Here is a 23464-nt window from a genome sequence, read left to right as displayed (position 1 = left end):
GTGAAAGCGAGCGAGCGAACGGGGGTCCCTGAGGGAGGGGAGTGGGTGGAAGAGCGAGAGAGAAAGAAGGTCGCAGCCCCTCCTCCGGCGCGCTTCACGTCCACACCAGGGGGAAGCCGAGAGGGAGGCGGGCGGCGTTCGAAGGCAGGGGGCGCGGTTGCTGAGGGGACAAGAACGGCGAGCCGCGGCACACACGCACACACACCCCTCGAAGATGGCGGCGGAGGGGCTCCCTCTTCCTCCCTTGCCTCAGCAGTTCTGCGTGGCTGAGGAACGGAGCGGCCATTGCGCCGTGGTGGACGGGGACTGCCTTTATGTGTGGGGAGGTTACGTGGTAAGCGGGTTGGGGGGAAAGGCGAGTAACGGGCGGGGCTGGTGGGGGGGCAGAACAGAGAGAGAGAGAGAGAGAGAGAGACACCGGTCGCACCTTGCACTCCCCGCGGGAGAAGTGTGAGGGAATGGGGTGGGCGGGCCGGTTCGTGAGGGAAAGTCGCTCCCGGGGCCGAAGGCGCCAGAGACGCCTTCTCGCCTCACGAGCGGGGCGGGGAGGGGGAGGCGAGGGGGGAGGGTGTGGTTGGCCTCCGCTCGGTCGCTGATTGGCCGCTGGCGCCTCGAGGAGGAACAGCGCGCGCGCCCCCAGAGCTCTGGCGCGTCCTCGTGGAAGCGGGGGGGGGGGGGTTGGGAGGGAGGGAGTGGCTGTAACGCGGGGGATTCTGGGAGCTGTAGTCCCCAAATGAGTCAAGCAGGCCCTCCTGCGTCCCTCGGACCTGTGGCGCTTTTCAGGGCCACTCAGCTTGAGGTTCTGTGGGTTATGGCTCGATGGCTTGCTTGCTTTATTACTGTATTTGACTTCTATACCGCCCCATCTGGCTGCCAGGGCCACTCTGGATGGTTCACACCCCTGATCCTGTCTGATAATAAAAAAATAAATAAAAATAAACAGTGATGTGGCACCTTGAAGAAGAACATGTACAGAAGCTTTTGCAGTCTGTGGGTGAAGAACCTGGTTAACCAGGAAGTGGGCTGTCCTCCTTTCCTGGGGGGCGGGAAAGAGAAACGAAGGGATCCCAGATTGAATCAAGCCTGAACTGTCTTTGGAGGCAAAGGTGTTGGAACGGAGGCTCGCATCCTTAGAGCGCCTCATAAGAAGGGCAGGATTCTCTGGGAAAGACAGTGATGCTGGGAAAAGAGGAAGGCAGCAGGGAATGAGGAAGACCTGGTACAAGATGGATTGACTCGCAGTGGTGTCCAACCTTGGCCCTCCAGATGTTCTTGGACTTCAACTCCCAGAAATCCTGGCCAGCAGAGGTGGTGGTGAAGGCTTCTGGGAGTTGTAGTCCAAGAACATCTGGAGGGCCAAGGTTGGACACCACTGCAAGGAAGCCACGAGCTCGAGTCTACAAGAGCTGAGAGGAGATGTTGAGGAGGGGACGTTTTGAAAGTCACTCGTTCATAGGGTTGGAGGCAACATGATGACACATGAAATCAACCATCCCAAAGGGTGGGATACAGATGTTGCAGGCGACACACAAGATTAGCTTTTTCATTCTTTCCCTTTAATGCTAAAAAAAAATAGTTTTAATTGTTAACTGTCTCTCTTACACAGCTGTTAAGAGTATTCAGTCCAGACAGGAGCGTGAGGAAATCTAGCAAGATTACGGTCATTCTTTCAGTTTATTACTTTGAGTTCAAACTATGCGTAAAATAATTAATTCAGAACACTGGGTTAAAAAGAAACTTACCAGGGCTTCTAAAAGGACACATATTTTGGGGGCGTCCTTCTGAATTTCTTTGGAGAGGTTAATGTTCTTTTATTTGGGCTCAACACAACCCTGAGGGAGACATGGCTATTTGTCTTCCTTAAATTTACAAAACAGCTGTGTTGCTGCCTAGTCTTGTGTCTGTGTATATACAGAAGCAACTCCCACTGTACTCAGTGTAGTCACACATGCCCGCTGTGGCCAAAATCAGTCCATTTGGAAACAAAATCAGGCCTGCACGTGCCAGAAATGAGATTCCCCCTGCGGTGGGAAGTGAATTTTGCTTTTTTCAGAATACAGACAATGGGTGTTGCTGAATATTTCCCTGGGGAAAATAATTTCAAACAGTCAGGGTGGTCTGGATGAGACCACTTTCTTGCTATGCTAGTTTATTTGTTTGAGATTTGCAGACACATACATAATGGACTTTTTTCCAGAGCCACTGAAGAAGGTAGAACATTTTGCTTAAATGTTTTCTTTCTAAATCAAGTCTGTGTGAAAGAGAAAGAGACCATATACTTTATAGCCATGCCAAGAACGCTGTCTCCTGTTCACAGTATGAATTGCATTTTGTCCACCTCACAGCTCTACCGCTTTCTGTTGCTGCCCATTTGTGAGCAAGACTTTCATCCACAAAACAGCCGGCCCTTGGAGTCACCAAGTCCACAAATACATTCCATAAATAAAAATCCTTGATAAGGGGAGATAATGCTGTTTATGTACTGGGATTTGAAATGAAAAGCACCTTACAAAATGCAGTTTGAGTGGACCTAATGAGATATTATGTGTGTCTTTTGGGGGCAGTCAATTGAAGAGAATGAAGTTTACTTGCCTAATGATGAGCTTTGGATCTATGAGATGGAGAGTGGATTGTGGTAAGCCATATTGTTTATTTTTAAATGTTGAAAGCAGTCTTGGTATTATCACAGGTTTGGTACCTACAGAGTACACAGAGCAAAAAATTGGCATCTTAAGGACAGATTTTATCTGGCATCAGCTTTCATGAACTTTAGCCCACTTTTTCTGGTGCTTAACATGCACCAGAAGATATAAACAGGAGTATTTTAGATGGATCTCTTTTATTCTTATCGTTTGGTGTAAGAAAACATTTATGAGCCTAAAAACCTGATCCTTTGGAAACAACTCTGCAGCTTTGTGATATCCTTGGATAAAAATCTTTGAAATTCACTTTCTTGGCTGCTTAGTGCCAGACTGTTATCCCAGAATAATTCTAAGAAAAAATAATAATTGTTGTTGTTGTTGTTGTTGTTGTTGTTAATGTGATTTATATTTTGTCCTTAACCAGAGGTGGCTCCTAAATAAGACACATTTAAGGTCACCATCTGTTGTAAATACTAAACACACAAATTGCAAATGGCTGTCTAAAATAATGGCCAGAATACTATTGATATTTGTGTAAAAATTGTATACTTATTGTGGCTATTTGCAACTAATTTGTGAGGTGCCAGACCATGGCTTGGTCATATGCCTGACTGTGCAACTGAGATGGGCTCCAGCACCCCATCAGTTAGCCACAATGATGCACAGGAATGTATGTGAACCTTATGCAATCACCAATTAGATTCTGGCTATTATATAAGAACAACGAAACCAACAGCGAAGACAAGCAACAAAAACTTAATGAGCTGAAATAGAAATTAATCCAATTATGAGTACTGTTTGGAACCCAGAGTGAAAACATAGGAAGCTTTTTAGACATCAATTTTAGGCCATCTTTTACTGACAAAGGTATTTTATGTGGACCTTATAAGACTTTGTTGATAAATAAGAGGTATTTACAGTATATTTACTGGTTTTATTTATTAAGGTAATTTTATGCCATTGTTTAGGGCTGAAAGGCCTCTAAATTAGTTCATTAAAATGGTGTACATTTTAACGCAGTACTTATAGATAATAATTAAAATGACAAACCAGCTATTGTATTCCAATAAATACAGTACTGTATAGTAGAACTAGGTCTTCATGGCCCATTTTAAAACACTAAAGAGGAAGCCAGATGCACATCCTGTGGGAGGTAATTTCACTTGTCTTAACAAGCACATCATCTCCTGTTTAGTTTTTAAGTTACATATTGTAGGAGTTAGTATATTAAATAGTTGTTCTATTAAATGTCTGTTTCTTTGGATAAAATTGGCATTATATTTAAATCACATTGAAATGTTACCCATCCCTAAGAGTAATATCTTATTTTAACTTGTTTTTTTCCCCATTTAGTGAAGGCATTGCCGCTTGAGGTGGTTTTACTCTTCTTTCTTTTACTCTCCAAGAAAACTGATGAGATTCCTTGTGTTTGGTGAACTGCAGGTCGATGCACCTCATGGAAGGGGACTTGCCTCCATCTATGTCTGGAAGTTGCGGGTCTTGCCTTAATGGGACGCTATACCTCTTTGGAGGATTTGACGACAAAGGATACAGCAATCGGGTACTGGGTTCCTTCGGCTTTTCACAAACTTCAGGGACCAAAGCTGTTAAGGATCAAATGATGCATTAGAAATAATTTATATTAGTCATGCAATCTCAAGAGCATGGTATCAGCTTCTCCTGGTGCAGGTGGAGCCATAAAGATTGATTTCGGGTCCCAAAGAGTTTTGCTGAGTATGCTGCCTCTTTGAACGTAGCCAGGCCCTTAATGATTCCAGCCCCAGATACACTTACAATGGTGCCCCGCTTGACAATGACCCCGTTTCACAACAAAATCGTTTAACGATGAGTTAAGCAATCGCAAAACGATGCTTCTATGGGTTTTTTTCGCTTAACGATGACTAGTTCCCTGCTTCGGGAACGGTTTTTTTCGCTGCATGACGATTAGAAACAGCTGATCCTCGAGTTTTCAGAATGGCTCCCCGCTGTTTTCCGGACCTATTTCTGGAAGACAGCGATCGAAAATGTCTTCCCCTATGGAAGATCTTCGCAAAACGAGCAGGTATTTCCCCCATTGGAATGCATTAACCGGTTTTTAATGCATTCCAATGGTTTTTTTTACTTTCGCATGACGACAATTTCGCTTTACAGCGATTTTGCTGGAATGGATTATCGTCATCATGCGGGGCACCACTGTATATTTTTTTCCCACGTGTGGTAGCACAGTTGCACCATTTGCAGTGGCCAGTTGAAGCTAATTAGCAAGGTTTCAGCCAACATCTGTATCAGCCTAGGATGGCCGGGAGAATTTATTCACTCAGGCATTTAAGAATCCTTTCCCATCAGGACCTGAACCAGTTTCTGTCCTTTAACATGAACTGGTACTATAAATAATTTCTGGAGAGATTATGGCCAATAGTACAGTGAAAGTTCACATTTTGCTACTTCTCCATTTGGACTTCTTAGACTTGTAGTTGGTCTTGCTGAAGAAGTAGTTGAGATGATCTGATTCCCAACAGCTGGAACCAAAAGACTTTGGTTTGTTTGTTTGTTTGTTTGTTTGATTATTTATTTATTGGATTTTTACCCCAAGTAGACCATGTCTACTCAGGGCGGCTTACAAAATAAAACAGAACAGTGTAAAAATATATAAAATCATAAAAATTACAGATTACAGTTTCAATTAGAACACTTAATTTAAAGAAAGGATTACCAAGATGGAATAGCATAAGAAAGGAAAAAATAAGAAAGACTTAGTTGATTGGAGGGAAGGCCTGCTTGAATAGCCAAGTATTTAACTGGCTTTTAAAAACACCCAGGCATTTAACATAAGGGGACCAGTAAATTGATTCCTCTTCTTTGTGTAATGAATTTCCACCTGATCAGTACTTGTTCTGATATAAGGTGGTGGTTCTCCAGTTCTATAACCTCTTAAAGGTTTCAAGCTTGCAAGTTGCTATCAGCTCCACTTTAATGGGACTAGTTTTGGAAGAAGGAGCCCTGTTAGCCCGTGCTTAGCATATCAGGCAATAATAATAATAATAATAAAGAAGATAGACTGCTCTAGGGCTAGTAAGTCTTTTCATGATAGAGAACTCACCCTGGCCTCCATTCAAAGGTAGTATCACTGTATAAATACAATACAAAAGCCTTCCATAAAAAGTTAAAGGTGCTTTATGCAATAAAATAAGATTGTAGGGTTGGACCAAGAGTACAGTGGTGCCTCGCATAGCGATCGCTCCGTTTAGCGATGAAATCACATAGCGATGGAGTTTTGCGATCGCTTTGCGATGTTCCCTATGGGAGAATTTCACTTTGCGATGATCGGTTCCCTGCTTGGGGAACCGATCATCGCAAAGCAATGCTTTTTTAACAGCTGATTGGCGGTTTCAAAATGGCCACCGGGTAAACAAAATGGCCGCCCGCTGTTTTCTAGGAAGGATTCCTCACTTAAGAGGCACCAGAAGTGGTGGTGCTATGGAGGATCTTTGCTGAACGGTGAGTTTTAAGCCCATAGGAACGCATTAATCGCATTTTAATGCATTTCTATGGGCTTTTTTATTTTCGCATTGCGACATTTTTGTTTAGCAGCAATTTTTTTGGAACGAATTAACGTCGTAATGCGAGGCACCACTGTATTGCAAACCACAAAGGAATGAGTGTTATTGGTTGTTATTTATACTCACCACTTTTGCAATTAGCACTTCATTTTCCCAGAGTATTTATTGCTGTATGTTGAAAGTGTTCTACTTTCCTTTTAAGCTCTATTATGTTAATTTGCGGTCAAGAAATGGAACCTATTTGTGGAAAAAAATCACAGACTTTAAAGGTCAGCCTCCTACACCACGTGACAAACTTGCCTGCTGGGTGTATATGGACAGGTAATTGTCATGCGTGATTTCAGAAATGAGGAGGTGGCGATGGCTGGTGAACAGTTTCAACTTCTCATTTAGTGTGTGCCTTTGTCAGCTTCTCTCAGTTTATCTCTGCTTTGCTCCTCAGACTTCAAGAAACGGAGGAGGAGGAGGATAGTGGTGGATTGGCTGTAGAGCCAAGATCACAATAAAACATTGTGAAGGGATAGTCCCCTCGCTGTTGGGCTCCTGGCAGGCGAGCCCGTTGTGTTCCACAACCTGCATTTTGGTTAAACTGCTTTTTAACTTGAGGGGAAGCTGTCTTGCGTCTTAGGGTCCTCTTAGAAGTGCCTGGCCAGGAGGGACCCTCTAGATCAGTGGTGTCGAACTGTGGCCCTCCAGATGTTCTTGGCCTTCAGCTCCCAGAAATCCTGGCCAGCAGAGGTGGTGGTGAAGGCTTCTGGGAGTTGAAGTCCAAGAACATCTGGAGGGCCACAGTTCGACACCACTGCTCTAGATCAATGGTCCACAACCTGCAGCCTCCAGAGGTTCTTGGACTACAAATCCCAGAAGCCTTCGCCACTAGCTGGACTGGCCAGGATTTCTGGGCATTGCAGTCCGAGGACATCTGGGGACCCACAGTTGGAAGCCACTGCTCTAGATCATCACGGATCATGGTCTTGGGAGGAATAAAATTAATTTTAAAGTGTTTCAGTGTGGATTCCTCTTTGCCTATTTCCTCAAGTGATCTATTAGAGCCGAGGGTGGATTTGATTTAGATCAAATTGATTTAAATCACAATTTAAATGTAAAAAATGGGATTTTTTTTACAGTATAAATGTTTTTAAAAACCCTCTTTTTTCATTTAAATTGTGATTTAAGTAATTTGATTTTTCTTTAAAAGTCATCAATTTTTTTATCTACCCTGATTAAAGCATAGGTAATATAAACATTTTATCTTCAGGTCCTGATCCAGTAGCTCCTTATGCATTTAGGGTTAGGGGTGCAGATAAGGAAACTTTTAAAAGATGATGACAGGTAGTGCCGAAGAATTCCAACAGTTAATTGACCATTTTAATTCTGGTCTCCTCAGGCTAATCTATTTTGGTGGATATGGCTGCAGGAAACAAAGCGAACTGAGCGAATGTTTTGACGTACACGATGCATTTTGGGTAAGAGATGTCATAATCAATGGTTTTTATCAGAAGCTAAGAAGGCCCAGACGGGAGGGTCCCTCTGGCCCATATTCTGTCCCTCGTTGACCCACCAGTTGCCCCTGCGGGGTGACCATCGGTAGAACATGAGTAGACCTTTCCTGCTTGTATTTCCAGGCCACTGGCGTTCAAAGACAGATACTGTATTCCAGTGGCTCTCCAGCTTGGATCTCCAGAAGTTCTTGGACTGAAATTCCCAGAACCCTTTTCCCCACCACTAGCTGTGCTGGCTGGGATTTCTGGGAACTGCTGTCCAAGAACCTGTTGGGACCTAAGACTTGGGAACCACTGCTGCAGGTAAGACACAGCGTTCATGACTGGCAACCTTTGATAATGTTACCCTCCATTTCTTTTGTTACCCCTTTTCTGCTCTTCTTCCTCCTGTAGGAAGGTCAGATATTCTGGGGGTGGCACAATGATGTCCACGTTTTTGATACAACGACTCGAACGTGGTATCAGCCCACAATTAAAGTAAGTATTTTTGAAATCTTGCTTTTCGTCTTTTAATATTGTTTGATTAGGTGACTGTGAGGGCATTTGGATTATTATAAAATTTTGGTGTATGCCATGTTTATGTGATTTAAACCACCCTGAGTGGTGATTTCACTAAGTTGGGAGGGCTATAAAATGAACGTGTTGTTGGCCTATGTGTGCAGCCGCCTCCTTTGGAGATCATCCAGATACAGTCCAGATACAACCTCCTTTTTCCTCTGTTGATGTCTCGGACGGCGACCAGCGATCTGAGCTCTCTTGTGTTGTTTTGCATTGGCTTTTGCAGCATGGACTTCCCCCTCAGCCTCGAGCAGCCCATTCATGCGCAGTCCTAGGAAACAGAGGCTACGTATTTGGAGGACGGGTTTTGGTTTGTATTTATATCTGTTTATTTTCTTCAAAAGTGAGGGGGGGGCAGGAAGTTGCCTTAAGAGGAACAGTCTATCTCTTTGAAAGAAAGAAAGAAAGAGGAGAAGTTTCATGAAATACTGAGGTATTGCTATGTAGAAGGGCATAGTTTTGCATGGCTTTTTTCTGTTTTCTTTTTGAAAGAAGAATCATGCACCACAAGGAGGGAAGGCGTGATGAACTGGTGATTTCTCTGGGTGCAGCTTTTTTTGTAGAAGAAAGGGCCTTGTCTTTTAAATCTAAGCACTTAAGCCAGTGATTCCAAACTCTGTGTCCATTACTCACTAACAACAGAGATAATTGTTCCCTTTTGCCTCACTTGTGCTAAATTCCAAGGCGTGCAAATATCTGTGTACACAACGCAGTGACTCCGTGTGAAGGTAAATAGACTTGAACTCTCCGCTTGCTTTAATCCATGGCAAGCCCAGTCTGAAATGAAAGAATGGGAGTTTCATCCTGCGAGGAGTTCTCAGATGGAATGGTGTAGTGGTCCGCTGCCTTTTAAAATCTCCCTGTAGCATCACATTGACCTCTTGCAATTTCTTTCTTTAAAACAGCAAACAAGAATGAACGATTTACATTCTCTGAATTTAGACACCTGGGCTTGGTCGGGAAAGTAAGTTTTTCTTCATGTTCTATTTTATTTTATTTTTTATTTTTTTTTATTTAGGAACAGGGATAGAGGGTACAAAAAGAAAGAGGGGATAGGAAAGGAAAAATGGTTTTGGGGGATAGGAGAGCATAAAATATAACATCATCCAATCAATTCATATTACTAATACATATCAACTTTTTGCTTTTTCACAATTTGATTACCCTCCTGCTTTTATCTTATCATTTAACTTTAATTTTATTCTATGTTATTCCAACATTGTCTGGTAGCTGCTGCCATTTATACAATACATCCCATCGTTCAGTTTCTTTTTGAATTGAACAGTCTTTCAGCCCATCTGACAGAATATTCATTTTTTTCACTTCCCATATTTTCACCATAAAATTTTCTGGTTTCAGTATCTCTGCCTCCTTAAGATTTTTGTCATAATGCTTTTTAATTTTGGAAGCTGCATGGGTCACTGGATAACTCTACTACATTCATATTACCTGGTGTCATGTCTAATACAGACGATTCTAAAGTCTGTACAACTTCATTTAAGTTTTGTTTGGCATCTACTGTCCCCTCTTTCGTCCCTTTCATCAAATCTTCTAATTTGCTAAGACCTGCGTTCACTTGCTGGAACCGTGTTAATATTAGCCTTTGTGTATTAATCTGCCATTCCTTTTCTATTTCTTGCACCTCTATTCCAGAACTTTGGGATTGAACAGACCAAGTCTCCATTTGTTCTTTTGAATTTTGGGGGTCCATCTCAGGCTTTGGGGTTTATATAAATACCACAATAATCACCCCCTAGAAATTCTTCCACAGTTTCCACAATTTTATCAACAATTCAAACCCCTCATCATAAACCTCCCCTTAGATCTCCCTCCAATCTTTGTCCAAATATTGTACGCAGTTATTTCTTCTTCTCCTGAGTTCAGCAAGCTTCTATTATTAGACTCACACGCGGTCTGCAGTCCGATAAACTAAACAACAGTCACAGAGTCTCAAACTGTCCAGTAGATTGTCCTTGGAGCTCGTCTTGTGATCTTCATTAACCCCTTAATGCTCCTTAGTCCAGTCGGCCACGTCAGCTCCTTCTCCCGAAAACCACCAAATTCTATTATTTATAGTTCACAAAGTCCAGAGAAGGCAAAGAGTAACGTATCCCAGCCACACTGCATCCACCGAAGTCTCTTAAATCCAGTCAGACGGTGTTGCTGTCTGGGATTCTTCTCCAGAAACATAAGATTTATTTTTCCATCTCAGACTCTCGGCTTTAGAATCAGCCTGCTGTTTTAATAGTTCACTTGGAGAAGCTTAGTTTCGCTTTTGAGTCAGACTGATAAGATAAACCCGCCGCTGCATTTATTCTTTCCGCCAAATATTTTCATTCTTATTTCAGCTTAATGAGGCTGTTTCATAAATCAGAGGCTTCGGCTTACTTACTTGTTATATATTTTTAGTTTATATTGATTGCTCTCCTCTCCCCCGGTAAAGGGTTCCTCGCGGCTCAGTGCCCAAAAAATGGCGCCCGCTCCAGTCCGTGCACGGTGATTTCTTCAGAAGAAAAAAGTCCGGGTCTGCCTCCCTTTCTTCTCCTTCTGCTGCTCACCATCTGCTTCAGAGAGACTTCTTCTAGACTCTCCTTTGATCCCCATTTCAAAAGGGGGATCCCGGGCTGGAGGGGTCCAGCTTTTCCAGAGAGCTCCTCTCTAGAGTTGCTGGCAGCACCGCAACAAAGCCCCGCCTCTCATGTTCTATTTTATTAAACTGTTCTGCTTAATGGTATTTGTAATTCAGTCCTGAATATTTCCACCGTGGCTTTTCATTATGGAAAGTTGTACTAAAAATTGCTCTTAGGAGAGGAGACGTTAAAAATGGAGACTTGAAACAACAGTGGTTTTGTGGTGATAAGCAGAAGGGAAGCCAGTACGGTGGGTATTGGACTTGGGACTCAGGAGACCAAAGTTCAAATCACAATTCAGCCGTAGAAGTTATTGGAAGTAGCAATGATAAACCATTCCTTAAACATCTCATGTATCTCAAAAACCTTGTGAGGGATGCCATACTTCAGAAGCTGCTTGATGACATCGTAATAAATCAAAGTAGATTATAGGCAAATTTCTTTAGATTGTGTGGAAATCTCAGTTTGATGTTTCTCCAAACTATTCCGGTGTGGAAGAATGCTCTAGTTACTTTTAAAAAGCAGGGCCAGAAATAATTATAATAAGGAATTTTTACTGTGGCAAACTTTAATCTAGCTGTCTTTCTAAGAAAAGTTCCATTTAAACATAGTTTGATTTTTTTTTAATTGTTCTGAGTGTCATAATAATACATCACAGGTTTGAGGTTACACGTTGGTCTGATATTCTTAATCAGAGTGCTTTTGCCTTAAATCTGCATCCTGATCCCTTACGTTCTGCTTTTCTGGCTTTGAGAGACAAGTAAGGCACCCAAGCAAAAGAGGGAGATTTTGGGATTTTCAGGGGATCAAAGCTTTGCCCCAGAAGAGACTCCTAAGACCATCATCCTGCAGAAAAGCAAATAAGTTCTCAAAAATAGGGAGCTGGCCGCCTGTTACTTGGCAGGGGCTGACAGTCAGGCTTAGTGGTGCAGCACATGCCTTCTCCAATAGCCAGTTGGAATGTGGCGGCAGTTGTCCAATGTTTGCCTTCAAACGCAAGTCATTTTGCCAGTTGAGGAATGTTCAGGAAGCAGTTTGCGCTCAGCTACTGTATCTCTCTGGCATAAAAATATACGTGCCGGATTCAGTCCCAGCACCCTCACTGGTGTGTTTCATAAGGACATACATAAGAGTGACTTTCTCTGCTGATGCTCTCAAGCTGTGGAACTCCCACCCACTGGAGGCCAGGCTGACTCCATTTTTGCTTGCTTTCCACCGGCAGGTATCTGGCTGCCTAGGGAGGGAGGGAGCTTTTAAATGTCATGTCTTCATACTTTTAGTGTATTTTTAAAATTCTTTAAAACCATTTCTACCTACTGGTTTGAAATTGATACCGTTGAAATTGTTTTTTTTTTTTTTAAATATTAATTTATGGGTGGGGGGTTAGCTTTTAAACATAGCCTGTTTTAATATTATAAGCTGCCTTTGGTCATCTTGGGCGAAAATACAGAGTATAAATAAAAGAATGCATAAAATAAGATTCTGAGTGGCAGTGATTCCATAATAAACTCAATGGCTGTAATCCACCACTAGACTCAGCCCACTGAATACGTAGGGATTTGGTCAGTCAAGTCTTCTGTGAGTGCCATTCGTAGAGTGGGTGTGCTCTAGTTGCAGCGTACTACTGGGTTTCAGCCATTGTCACGTGATATATTCATTTCGGGTTTTTGCTGCTTTTCTCTTTTAGAATTTGTACAAATGGAGAAAAACCAAGAGACAGATCGTGGCACACTTTGACCCCTATCACAGATGATAGGCTTTTCCTGTTTGGCGGGCTGAGTTCAGACAATGTGCCCTTAAGTAAGTAGCTTTTGTTCAGAAGGATCGAAGCTGCTATGCAAAGTAGAATGCAAGTAACAGACAACTGGCATAATGAATGAACAAGATTACAATGTGTTTCCTGATGGAACTGATGGGAGGAGGAACCACATCTTGGCACTTTGCACAACAACGGGTTGAAGGGAAAACAACTCAAGAATTGTCCTGGTTTTATCAAACACCAGGTGGTTTCCCCCTTACACCGTTAAAACTACCGTCTTCCATTGTGTGAATGGAGGTTCCCTCTCATGATGTCGGGTTTAGCTTGTTATATTCAATGTAATTTTCTCCTTTTCACACTCCTGGGGTCAGAATCCTATTCATATTTGTGTAAAGTTTGCATTGCCATGGCTAATGGCATCTCAGGAATGAAGTGGTAAGCGTGCATTGGAGGTGCATGATCAGGCACATCTGTTAGCCCCAATTAGCCACGTCAAATTATGCAAGCCTGAGACAAAGATCAGTAGGAGTCTAGCTTTTTTTTTGAAAGTTTGGAGAGTCCTAGCCCCCCAAATAAGTAACTTTTTCCATGAGTAGCTTTTCTCAGATAGCAAAGCTTCTCTGAGTCATACGGCAAATATATTTTTTAGAAACTGCGTGAGTTTCTAAAAAATATATTTTAACTTTTTAGTAATCATGTGGCCTGAAAGTCAGGTGTTCAAAGCAAGAAAAAAAGACTGCACCTCTCCATGAGTAAGCTAAACACATGCTATTCTTCAGCTCCTGCCCAAACGTACACCAGTTTTTTATGTTCAGCATCATTTCTTTCATGTTCATCATAAAACATTACACAGTCACTTAGAATTATCAGAGATAATTAACAAAGGGAAGTAGTAATACTCTGTGTATTTGTCTTTCTTTTCAGGTGATGGCTGGATTTATGTCGTTACGACAAACAAATGGGAACAACTTGCTTACTTACCGAAAAATATACCGAGGTATAAAAACGTTCGTCAAAATTTGCGGAAATTGAGGAAAGTATGAATAGATCATTCTGAAATGTTCAAGATCAGAAAGCCGATGTAGAACAAGTAGTAAGGCACTTCTTGTTGGGTTGGAGGGATTAATCAAACGCTGTTCCCATGAGCCCCTCAGAAGTTCACAAGGAGAGGGAGGAATCCCACCCATGAGAGGGAAATGGCAGGAAGATCTCTAGAAATCTGCTCACATTTCACAAGATCCAAACTGTTCTAATTCTTTTTTTAAAAATTGAAACATGCACATTTTAAAGCTTGTGTTTTGAAATAACAGCCTGTGTGTCTAACTGAATCATTAACATGTTTAAATATTTTCCGTACTATACCAAATAAGTGTCAGTACTGTGAAGAATTTACTATGAAGAATTTTAAGGTTTTAACATTTGACTAAATTACAGTCTTTCAAAGACAGAAGACCCGACTGGCATTTATTGATCGTTCAGATTTCCATTCTAATGCATTTATTTGGAATGATTTCAGCAAAATTGGCAGAGTCCTGGCCCAAGTGATAGACAGTTAGGGTAAATAAAGCCCCAATTCAGATAAAAGAATCTGGTTTAAATAAATAACCCAGGAGCATGAGGGAGGCTGGTCAGCTGATTGAAGCTGAACTGTGGTCACCCGAAGACTCTTTGGGTGAGTCCCTTTTTGGCCTGTTCTGGAGAGGGCTGTGTCTCTGCTGAAGATGCAGGTGCAAAGCTTTGGATAATTCCAGATCTAGCAAAGGTGACCTTTGTGGCAAAGGAAACCTCTGACCATCGTGATTCACATATAGGAAGCCTCATTGTATGACAGCAACCTGCCATATTGTTAATTAAGCATGTGGAGTCGCTGGATTAGTCATGTGGCAGACACCTCTCTCTGCATGCAGTTCCATTCTCTCTCCAAGTAGAGGGGGGGTGTCGGTAGGTCTCGCCTGCGCCATCCATGGGGGGGGCTCTCTCCTTGAATTAGAACCCTGGAAAACTGGGGATGTGGCTCATGGGAAAGCTTCAGAAAGCCCCCCACTGCTGGAGAAGATGATAGTGGAGACAGGGTGAGCCCCTTCCCCCTCCTTGTGGGTTTTTCCCAGCACCCGTCACTAACCGTTGGATGGGGCTTATCGATGAGGCCTCCCTGGATGTTCACCTCTAGAACCTGTGGCTGTTTGCAGAAAATGATGGGGCGGTCTTAATGTGGAGCACCAGAGCTATGCACACACATTAACACCTTTGCTGAGGAAACTCTGCATGTCCCCTTTTTGGCTACTGGAGAACCTTCAGAGTCTTGTTGGTAACTTATAAAGCTTTGAACAACTTGAGACCAGGTTACCTGAGAAATCACACAGACGCTTCATACTCCCATTCGATCACAACAGTCAGCAGAGCAGGCCTTACCGTTACAGGGTCCAAAAAACCCACAGTAATAGCCTGGAGCATTTTCCTCTCGGCCACAAACAAAGTGTTATTTCTGATGCCTTTTTCTTGTCTCTTGAAGACACACCTTTTTATTTAGGCTTTTCCTGGCCAATGTATATAGAGGAGCTGTTACTCCGCATTTTATTGTTCTCTTATTCTGTATCAGATTTTTGTCCTGTTTTTATTACGTTTTATATTGTACACTGCTTTGGGATTATTCAGAACAACAGGCAGATGGAAATATTTTTAAAGTGAAACAAGAAACGAAAGCGTACATTAAAATGCTAAGGAACAGAAAAACACCAGGTCAACAGATGTTTGCAGAAAACCTACACCCTGAAGTTTAAATGTGTCCAGTAAAAGCAAATGTGATAAACTGCCCCTGTAGACCCGAAGGTTGGGCAGCCATTTCCAAAGCATGCTTTGCTTTGAGAAAGCTTGGTTCACACATGTTTGTTCATCACGCGACACAGGGTGATTATTCTATCCTGATGCAGATGTAACATCCCATATCTCTTAGCCCTGGTTATTAGAAGAATGCTTCAGTCTTAGTAGTCCCTTTTCCTTCACTTTTACAGATAAACCGTCCTTTTTTCCCCCCCGGTGGTGTACCATAGCATTGATTTTATGTACACTAACTTTATGCCAAAACTTTGTTAGACCATGGTGCTGTGTTAAGTCTTCACTGATACTCATTTCAACCAAGGTTAACCCAAACCAGAATTTGCAAACCTGCTTTTAACTGAAGATGGACGCAGACATACTACTGCACGATGGATACCTCCAAAAAGGGAAAAGTGAGAAAGAAGGGGCGTCAAACTGATGGGAAATTTACAGTCTCCCGTCTGTGGTTAGGTCATCTGCAGCATTATGTCTACGCTGTGCTTCTGATACTTGAGATGAGCTGGTAGATTGCCAGAAAGGACCTCGATAACATTGTGGAACATTTTTAATAATAATAATAAAAACATGGCTAGCTTCTACATTATTGTCCTGTGGCTGCCAGGCTGCCATCTTTTTATTTCCCTGGTGTATTCCTCGCTCCCTCTGGGCTGTGCCCCATCCCTTCGCATAGCACCAGCCTTCAGAGAGAGAGAGAGAGAGACACACACACAAAAAAAGAATCCTTGAAATAGAGTTCAGTAATATCTCTGAATGTTTGACGTATAACAGCTACTATCGTTCTAGGTGGAGGGTTTGTTTTAAAAGATGGTTTTAATGTCGTTGATTAACGATGCAAATAACATGCTTTATTAGAATGTCTAGGTGCTAAGTTAGAGCAGCTGTGAGAGGACATAACTCTGGTCAGTCTGTAGAGAAAAAAAGCATCAGGTTGCAAGCTAGGAGTCCAGGCACAGAACAGAGACCAGGCAGGAAAGACATTCCAGTGTTCGGCGATGACCCCACCCAAGGCCAGAATTTTCCTAATGCAGATAAGACAGAGGCAGACCCACCGACAGGTATGAGGAAGAGAACAGGTGGGATAAAGTGTAGTGTAAGGAGAACCGTGTGTCGTTGCTGAAATGAATGATATAAGTGCTTTTTAGTGCTGAGACATGTTAACGATAGCTGAATAAACAAAAGGGTGGGGGAAAATCCAGCAGCCCTGGGGACCGCCGTGAGCTCTGGTTTGTCACTTAACTCCCCAAATAAAATCCATTTCGGTGCAGGAAAGCCCTCATAACACAAATTATTGGCACTGACCTGTATGAATTGGCTGCCTTTTCCATGGCCTGTGTCTACGCAGACCCATTTTGCTTATTTTGCACTAGCATGTGCAAAAAAACCTCTACACTTCTTCCTTAGATTGTGTTAAAACTCAGAAATGGAAATAACTAAGACTCAGTAAAAACCTTCTTGAAACATGCTGAGCAGGGGATGGGAGAACAGAGGGCCCCAGGTTGCTCCCGCTGTTATTGCTGTTTGGCCCTCAGTCACATCTTGGGTGGCAGGGTGCAAGAGAAGCCCGCTGTTGCAGCTGAACTATGTGGAAAGGGGGCCTCTAGACACAATGGGGGGTTGTGTGTGTTGTCCATGTTCCACCACCCCCGTCCCTATTCTTTTCAGTAATACTGTTTAAGCAAACTCCATCTCCGCACTTCTCCATTCGCTTGATTCTTTGAGGACAGTTGACCGTGGAACATGGGTTAGAATCAAGCCAGTGCCAGTCCACATTCCTGCAGAGGGACAGAGGAAGCACAGACAGTGAAGCCAATATGAGTTGCTTCCCACAGTGATCGTAAGAAGGCCAGGAGGATAAGGGTCACGGAAGGGAAGAAAGACTTAAGTCTTGCCCAGGGATCCCCAAGTGTTGCCTACTATAAAAGAAGCAGAGTTTGGGTCTCGTAAGTGGGTTTTCATGAAGGTCAAGATGAGTAAGAAACTAAAGAATCTTCCGAGGTGACTTTGATTTTAAGGGTTGTCACGCTCACACCCTTCCTGTTCTGATGTTTATGCCATCTGTTTGGGGGCAACGTTGAATAACTGCTAAAACGTCAATGTGCACCGTGGCCATCAAGAATAGGAACTTTCAGGTCAAGCCCATTATAAACTGTGCTTGCAGAAGTATCTTGAAGTCTGCTTTCTCAAGGCAGAAAGAGCTCTTGTGTTTGCTTTGTGCGTATTAAATTCTGTCTTGTAGATCTGGACTTTTAGAATTGCAAGCACTGAATTATAATCGAAATTTCAAGAATTAAAATTGCATGTATTGTAAATGTTTAAACTCTTGAGTAAGTCCACTCATGGTAGGTAGTGAAAGTCGAATATGATTTCAAGTCTTGGCTGATGTTCTAAATTTTTTAAAGATCCAATTCTGGTTAACTAGCTAGCTGATTAATGTTCCGGGAGACACTGTGTTCTAGAATATGTGTTTTTCCCACATTGCAATTTAAGGGGGAAGTCTCCTGTAACACAGAATTGATAGATATGCCTCTGTGATAAAACCTAACAGGTATTTGAAAGTTTTTGAAGTCTCCCATTACTTAAGAATTCATTTCAGCTCTGTTTTTTAGGTTATGGCACACTGCCTGTCTTGGTAAGGAAGGCGAAGTGATGATTTTTGGAGGAAGTAAAGATGACTTGCATTTCATGGACACGGTCAGTCAATGTAGTATTTGTTAAATGACATCATTACTACCAATTAACTTTTTTAACTATAATGTAAAATGTTTATTTTTTTTTATGGCAGAGAATTTCAGTAAGACAAAATCAGGTCCTTTGGCTTCTGTTTTCTTATTCTTAACCTTCATCAGTCTCAGAGACCCAGAAAGAGAATTCTCTTTCTTGCTTTCTGACCATCACTCTGGCTAACCTTTTTACGCTCGAGGAGAAGAAAAAAGGAAAAGGCCCTGAAAACAGAACAAAGGATTCAGAGAAACAAACTTTTCAAAGTGTCTTTTATCATATTGCCAGATGTCTGTTATTAACAGACTATATAAACTGTGAGTTTCTCCTTAACAAAGGAATTAACACTTTTTTTTTCAAAATACGTTGGCCATTTCCACAAACACAGACAGTTTAAACATTTGTTTCCTTTCTGTTTTTCAGTAATTTTAATAAATATCATATATATGTTACTTCTCACAGCAACAGTAATGAATGTATAGTTGGCACTCCGACTGAAGCTGATAAAAAAGTTGTTTTAGTTTTGGGTTTTTAACTATTGCCATTCATTGCTAGTGTGGTTGATTTTTCTTTAGTTTTATTCGTTTTTCTTTCTTTCTTTTTTTTTTTTTTTTTTTTCTTTTTTTTTTTTTTTTGGTATCTTGCTTTGGATGCATTTGTAGAAAATCGCCCTGTAAATAATCAAAATTTTCTGGTGTTTTTTCTTTCTTTCATTTGCTTAGGGACATTGCAGTGATTTGCTGATTTTTCAGACACAACCTTATTCCCTTCTCAGGTGAGCTGAGAAAACATGACAAATAATTTTATTTATTTATTTCCATATTGTATTTATATCCCACCCATCTAGTCTATTGACTACTCTGGTTAAATTAAATAAGAATACGATATGTAATATTTAGCAGATGTTCTGTTCTAAATGAATAAGAAATAGTTTTCCTGAGCTGGCCGTTGTGGTTGTGCAAGTAAGGATTTTGATACCTACCGAGCTTTCTATATAGAGTGCCTGCCCAAATGCCTTCTGTGGGAATCTAGAAGAAATATCATATTTACTGTGGCAGGTGCATTTTGTATTCACTGCATTTGCCTGCCTAGAAAAGGAGCCGGGGATTATGTTCTGCAGAGGGCAGTGGGTCTTAAATTCACTGGAGTGGTCGTCCAGTGGTGTACTTGTTAGCTTCAGAGCACTTCCGTGAGTTGTAGTCCAGAGAAGCTTAAGCCGAATAAAACGGCTAAATCTTTTGGGTGTCGTAGGCTTTCTTTAAAATCGGGTTTGCTGCCACATACCAACATGACTGATCTTCTGGAAACTTTTACACAACACGATGTGTATGTCTGAACCTGTGCTGACGCACAAATCCTGGATTGCGAGGGCCTGTCAAACTGTAGCCTCATGGTGGCTTTCAGGCCCAAGTTTGTGCTGCTGTTTGTCATCGCATATGAAAACATAAATCACTGACAGAATACGGCACTGCCCCTTGCCGGCTGCACAATAAAGACTAGAATGATCTTAACAAAGCCAAACGGATAGAAAAAAAACAACAACACAGGAGCTGTGGCGTTGGTTTGGAAACGCGATGAAGCTGAAGAAATGGTTTGGATTAAAAGTGTGCCAGTGTGTGTTTTGGGGGCTACCATTCTCTAGTTCTTGGAGTTGTAGCCAAAAAAAATACAAGTTTGCTCTCTAGTTTAGAGTAGTGGCTCGGCTGAGCTGTTACTCCTCGTCTTAAGCTACCTGGTGGGGTGAGAATCAGTTTCCAGACTTTGTTGAATGGTACAGTATATAGATCAACATATGGACATGGTTAAAACGGTGTTGCTCCTGCATACTTTCTGTTGTAAACCACAGTGTTTAGTACTTCTGGATTTATTTATTTATTTATTCATTCATTCCAGACTGACTCTGGATTGCATCGGTAAAAATTCTGTGCTCTTGAGAGATCAAATATCCTGGTTGCCATCTCGACTTCGGGAGAACACGGTGACTAAAATAACATTTTGGTCCGCCGTTAACCATCGCCAAGAAAGAAAAGCCAAAGCAGAAGAGCAAGAGCGGGTTCGTGTCTCCTAGCCAGGGATTTACCATGGAGCTCGGAGGATGGTTGAGACAATTTCAAAATGTTAAGCGGTCGGCTGTTGGATGGTTGGATGGCCTGAATGTCTAAGGTTAGGGTCAGGTCGGGAGACCTAGAGATGTGCTCAGATTTCTTGAGACATAAGAAGCAATTGCAGATGTTATCCACGTTGTAAGAGTTCCACTTTGGGGCAGTGAATGTTAAGAGCTCGGCAACTTTATTCTGTGACTGAGGCAATACAGAAGAAACAGTTGATTCAGTTAGTAGTATTAAAAAAGCTAAATTGGCTAATGATGCTTGGTACCATCACGATTTATTTTGGTTGTATTCCTGTGTATGTTTCTGCCATTGTCTGAAAAAGGGGAATCTATTGATGCGGGGGGGGGGGGAGATGGATGTTATGATGTTATGAGACGGTTCTGGAGAATAACTTTAAAGCTGCTGTTTACTGTGCAGCGTCAAATGCTTGCACTAACCCTTAGTTGACTTTTGGAAATGTTCTACATATCCCATGTTGGAAGTGTAAAGTTTATATTGAGCTTCGTTGAAAACATTTTATTTATTGTAAAAAGTATTTATAAAATAACTATTTTCCTATATGTTTCAGGGTATTTAGTTCATAAGGATATTGTTAAGATTTGTTGTGTGTTTAAATACCATGTTTTTCTGAATAGCTTTTGCCACTCGCCATTTTCAGCACAAATTTTGTCGATTTAGTGCTACTTATTAAACAACTAAGTAGATACCATTCTTAGCAAACTGGGGGGAAGGGGTTTGCTATTGTATGAGACATTACTTTGTAATTCATTATGACAGTCAAGCTGTGTGTTCTTTTAAGGATATTATAAAATAGTGGGTTTGTTCCTGTTGAGGAAAAGGTAGCGCCAACTCTTTATATACAGTATCTTTCCCTCTTTATCCCCGATGGTGAAACAGTAAGCTGAAATTGGTAATGTGACTATTTCTTCTTGAAGTTTATGGTGTAATCTAAGAAGGAAGATATGCCACACAGGTAGCTGAGCCGCTAACGTTAATTATTGGACTGTTCGTTTTTACAGTGCATCAACTACTTTTTGTACCTGAATAGATCCAGCACTTTTAGAGACACCGTTCACATACAGCAGGGCCGACTTTTTCCATGTGATATATGTTAAAAGCACTGTAGGGGAGAAAAACGTATATCACACACAATGGATTCTTTTGTCACCAGAGCCACTTCCATTCTGCTTACTCCTAGGCAGTCCTTGGCATAATGAGGACAAAGCAAATACAGAATGAATCTTGATGCCCTCCTGGCCGGCAAGGCAAATGTTGTGTAAATAACTAACATCCAGGCAGATGGGACTTTTCTACCCTTTGTTTTTTTTTTTGTTTTTGTTTTTTTTAAAATTTTCCTGGGCCATTAACAGCTGCATAACCAGCTGAAGCACAGTGGCAATGTTCTGTTGGTGTCTTTATAGAGATCTTTGTACGGCGTGCTGTTGTTAAAGGCAAAGAGGGTCTATCAGACTGAAAAGTTGGCAGCCCCAGCACCATTTATGGAAGCAGCCTTTCCATAGTTAGAACAGGGCCTGAACCTTTCATTGCCAGAGGGGTTGTTTTTCTCAAAGAGCCGGAAGTACTAAAACCGTTCCATCGTGGAGACCTGCTCAGATATGGGTTACTTACTGAAAAGGAGGCATAGGCTGAACATAGTGGAAAGCCTTTGTTTTTCAGTCTGAAAAGGAAGGAGCAGGCGCATGTGGGACGTCAGGAAAGGCTGCACAAGAGCACCGAGGTCTGGTGTTTATGCCCGTAGATCTATGAGTCTCAAGATTAGGGTTTGGGGTTTTTTTAAATTACAATTTAGGCGTTTGAATCCAAGAAAATAATAATTCTAAGCTGTGAAGATCAGACTACTCCATCTATCAGGAACCATTCACTGGCAGACTTGACTAAAATTGCAACCCATTTGGGAAGTCGTCGTACACCAGCTTTGTGGAAATGAACAGAAACACAACGATACTCTCAGAAAGCTCCTGAGCGTGTATGACAGAACAACTTCCTTTTCAGTTGGAATTGTCCCTGGTTTGAGAAGACGCTCTATACGTATAATGTTCTTGAAATTTGCATGAGAATTCTCTGCACTTCCAGATGGCACTTAAGCAACCGGTTGGCCTTGTCCCTATGGCCAGCATCCTCTTGGCGATTGGGGCAGGCCTCAGTTTAAGTTGTGCAACTCACTGCGGTGAATTGCTACCAACGCACAGGATGGCAGTCGTGTTTCCGGGTTTATCTCTGTTACACACTCCAGTGCACGCCTGAAAAGGCAACTTGTTAATTTGGGGCAATTTGTGATGCTGAATGAATGCAATTTAGCTTGAACACAGGTAAATTGGCAGGATTCTGGCCTATGTTGTCATCCAGTAAAATCCTGTTCAGGTCAAAGTTCGGGTAATTCCCCAGGAATTCCACTCTCTGCATCAATGACAATTTCAGATGAGCTAGGAGAATCAAATGAGATAACTCATATGTTTCTTTTAGGGTGATTGTGTTCAGAATCACATTCAAATAAAAGTGCCTTTATTGTTGTACTTTCGTTCATATTTTATGTAACCTGCAAAAGTCTGTGGATTTTCCGTCTTGTGAAATAAATTACTTGGAGATTGCTTTGCCTCTACTTGCCTTTATGCTCAACGGGAGCACGTTCTCCCCAGTTAACTATCCATGCGCAGGCAAAACAGTAGCACCCACCCACACTTTTGCATCATCCGCAGTTCAGGCAAATGTGAGCAAAAGGAATCAAAAGTATGGGGAGAGCAGCCCAAGGAAGATTGAGTTTCCAGGATGTGGAGGGGAGGCAGGAGACGGAAAACGGAAGGGAGGGGGAAACGGAATGGAATATTTCAGAATTTTGGAGGTCATTTGTAGGTTGCCAGGACTTGAGAACACAGCGCAACACATTGGCAGAACCTGGCATGGCTGGCAACGTTTGGGGCAAAATCCTAATTCTGCTGGGGTAATGTGAAATCACACCCACGTCAAGTTGCCAGGCATTGTAATACCAAGACATGCGCAACAGTCCGATAGCGTCCAATCCTGGAAAATACTGCAATACAGAGATTTTGGAAATGCAAAAAGGGCCAGCTCTCAGACCAGCGATACGCCATCTCCATACTTACAGGAATGTATACGCCTCCTAGCTA

At 42.1% G+C, this 23464-nt stretch overlaps 1 protein-coding gene across 2 annotated transcripts; it reads left to right on the top strand.

Annotated features, from left to right (window-relative positions):
- Positions 1-5: 5 nt before the first annotated feature.
- KLHDC1 (kelch domain containing 1) lies at positions 6-22927 on the top strand. 2 transcript variants are annotated; one of them, XM_020812015.3, is made up of 13 exons: positions 6-334; positions 2565-2635; positions 4086-4203; positions 6405-6523; positions 7590-7668; positions 8098-8181; positions 8489-8572; positions 9168-9226; positions 12580-12692; positions 13576-13648; positions 18096-18180; positions 18930-18982; positions 20101-22927. In XM_020812015.3, the coding sequence occupies exons 1-13, from the start codon at positions 215-217 to the stop codon at positions 20273-20275; spliced, it is 1233 nt and encodes a 410-aa protein (XP_020667674.2). In that variant the 5' UTR covers positions 6-214; the 3' UTR covers positions 20276-22927. The 2 variants fall into 2 exon arrangements, with proteins under 2 accessions (XP_020667674.2, XP_072843032.2); XM_072986931.2 differs by lacking the exon at positions 6405-6523 and having other exon boundaries at positions 176-334.
- The last annotated feature ends 537 nt before the right edge of the window (positions 22928-23464 follow it).

Source organism: Pogona vitticeps, chromosome 1, assembly GCF_051106095.1.
Source record: "Pogona vitticeps strain Pit_001003342236 chromosome 1, PviZW2.1, whole genome shotgun sequence".
Classification (NCBI taxonomy): Eukaryota; Metazoa; Chordata; class Lepidosauria; order Squamata; family Agamidae; genus Pogona; species Pogona vitticeps.
The sequence above is the reverse complement of the archived record's forward strand: the minus strand, read 5'-3'. Positions and strand labels throughout refer to the sequence as shown.

What these genes read in the sequence shown, in the direction of transcription:
- KLHDC1 (XM_020812015.3), top strand. Translation starts at nt 215, where the DNA reads ATGGCGGCGGAGGGGCTCCCTCTTCCTCCCTTGCCTCAGCAGTTCTGC. An exon ending in ATGTGTGGGGAGGTTACGTG is followed by an intron (nt 335 to 2,564) that starts GTAAGCGGGTTG and finishes TTTTGGGGGCAG; the next exon opens with TCAATTGAAGAGAATGAAGT. An exon ending in TTCAGACAATGTGCCCTTAA is followed by an intron (nt 12,693 to 13,575) that starts GTAAGTAGCTTT and finishes CTTTCTTTTCAG; the next exon opens with GTGATGGCTGGATTTATGTC.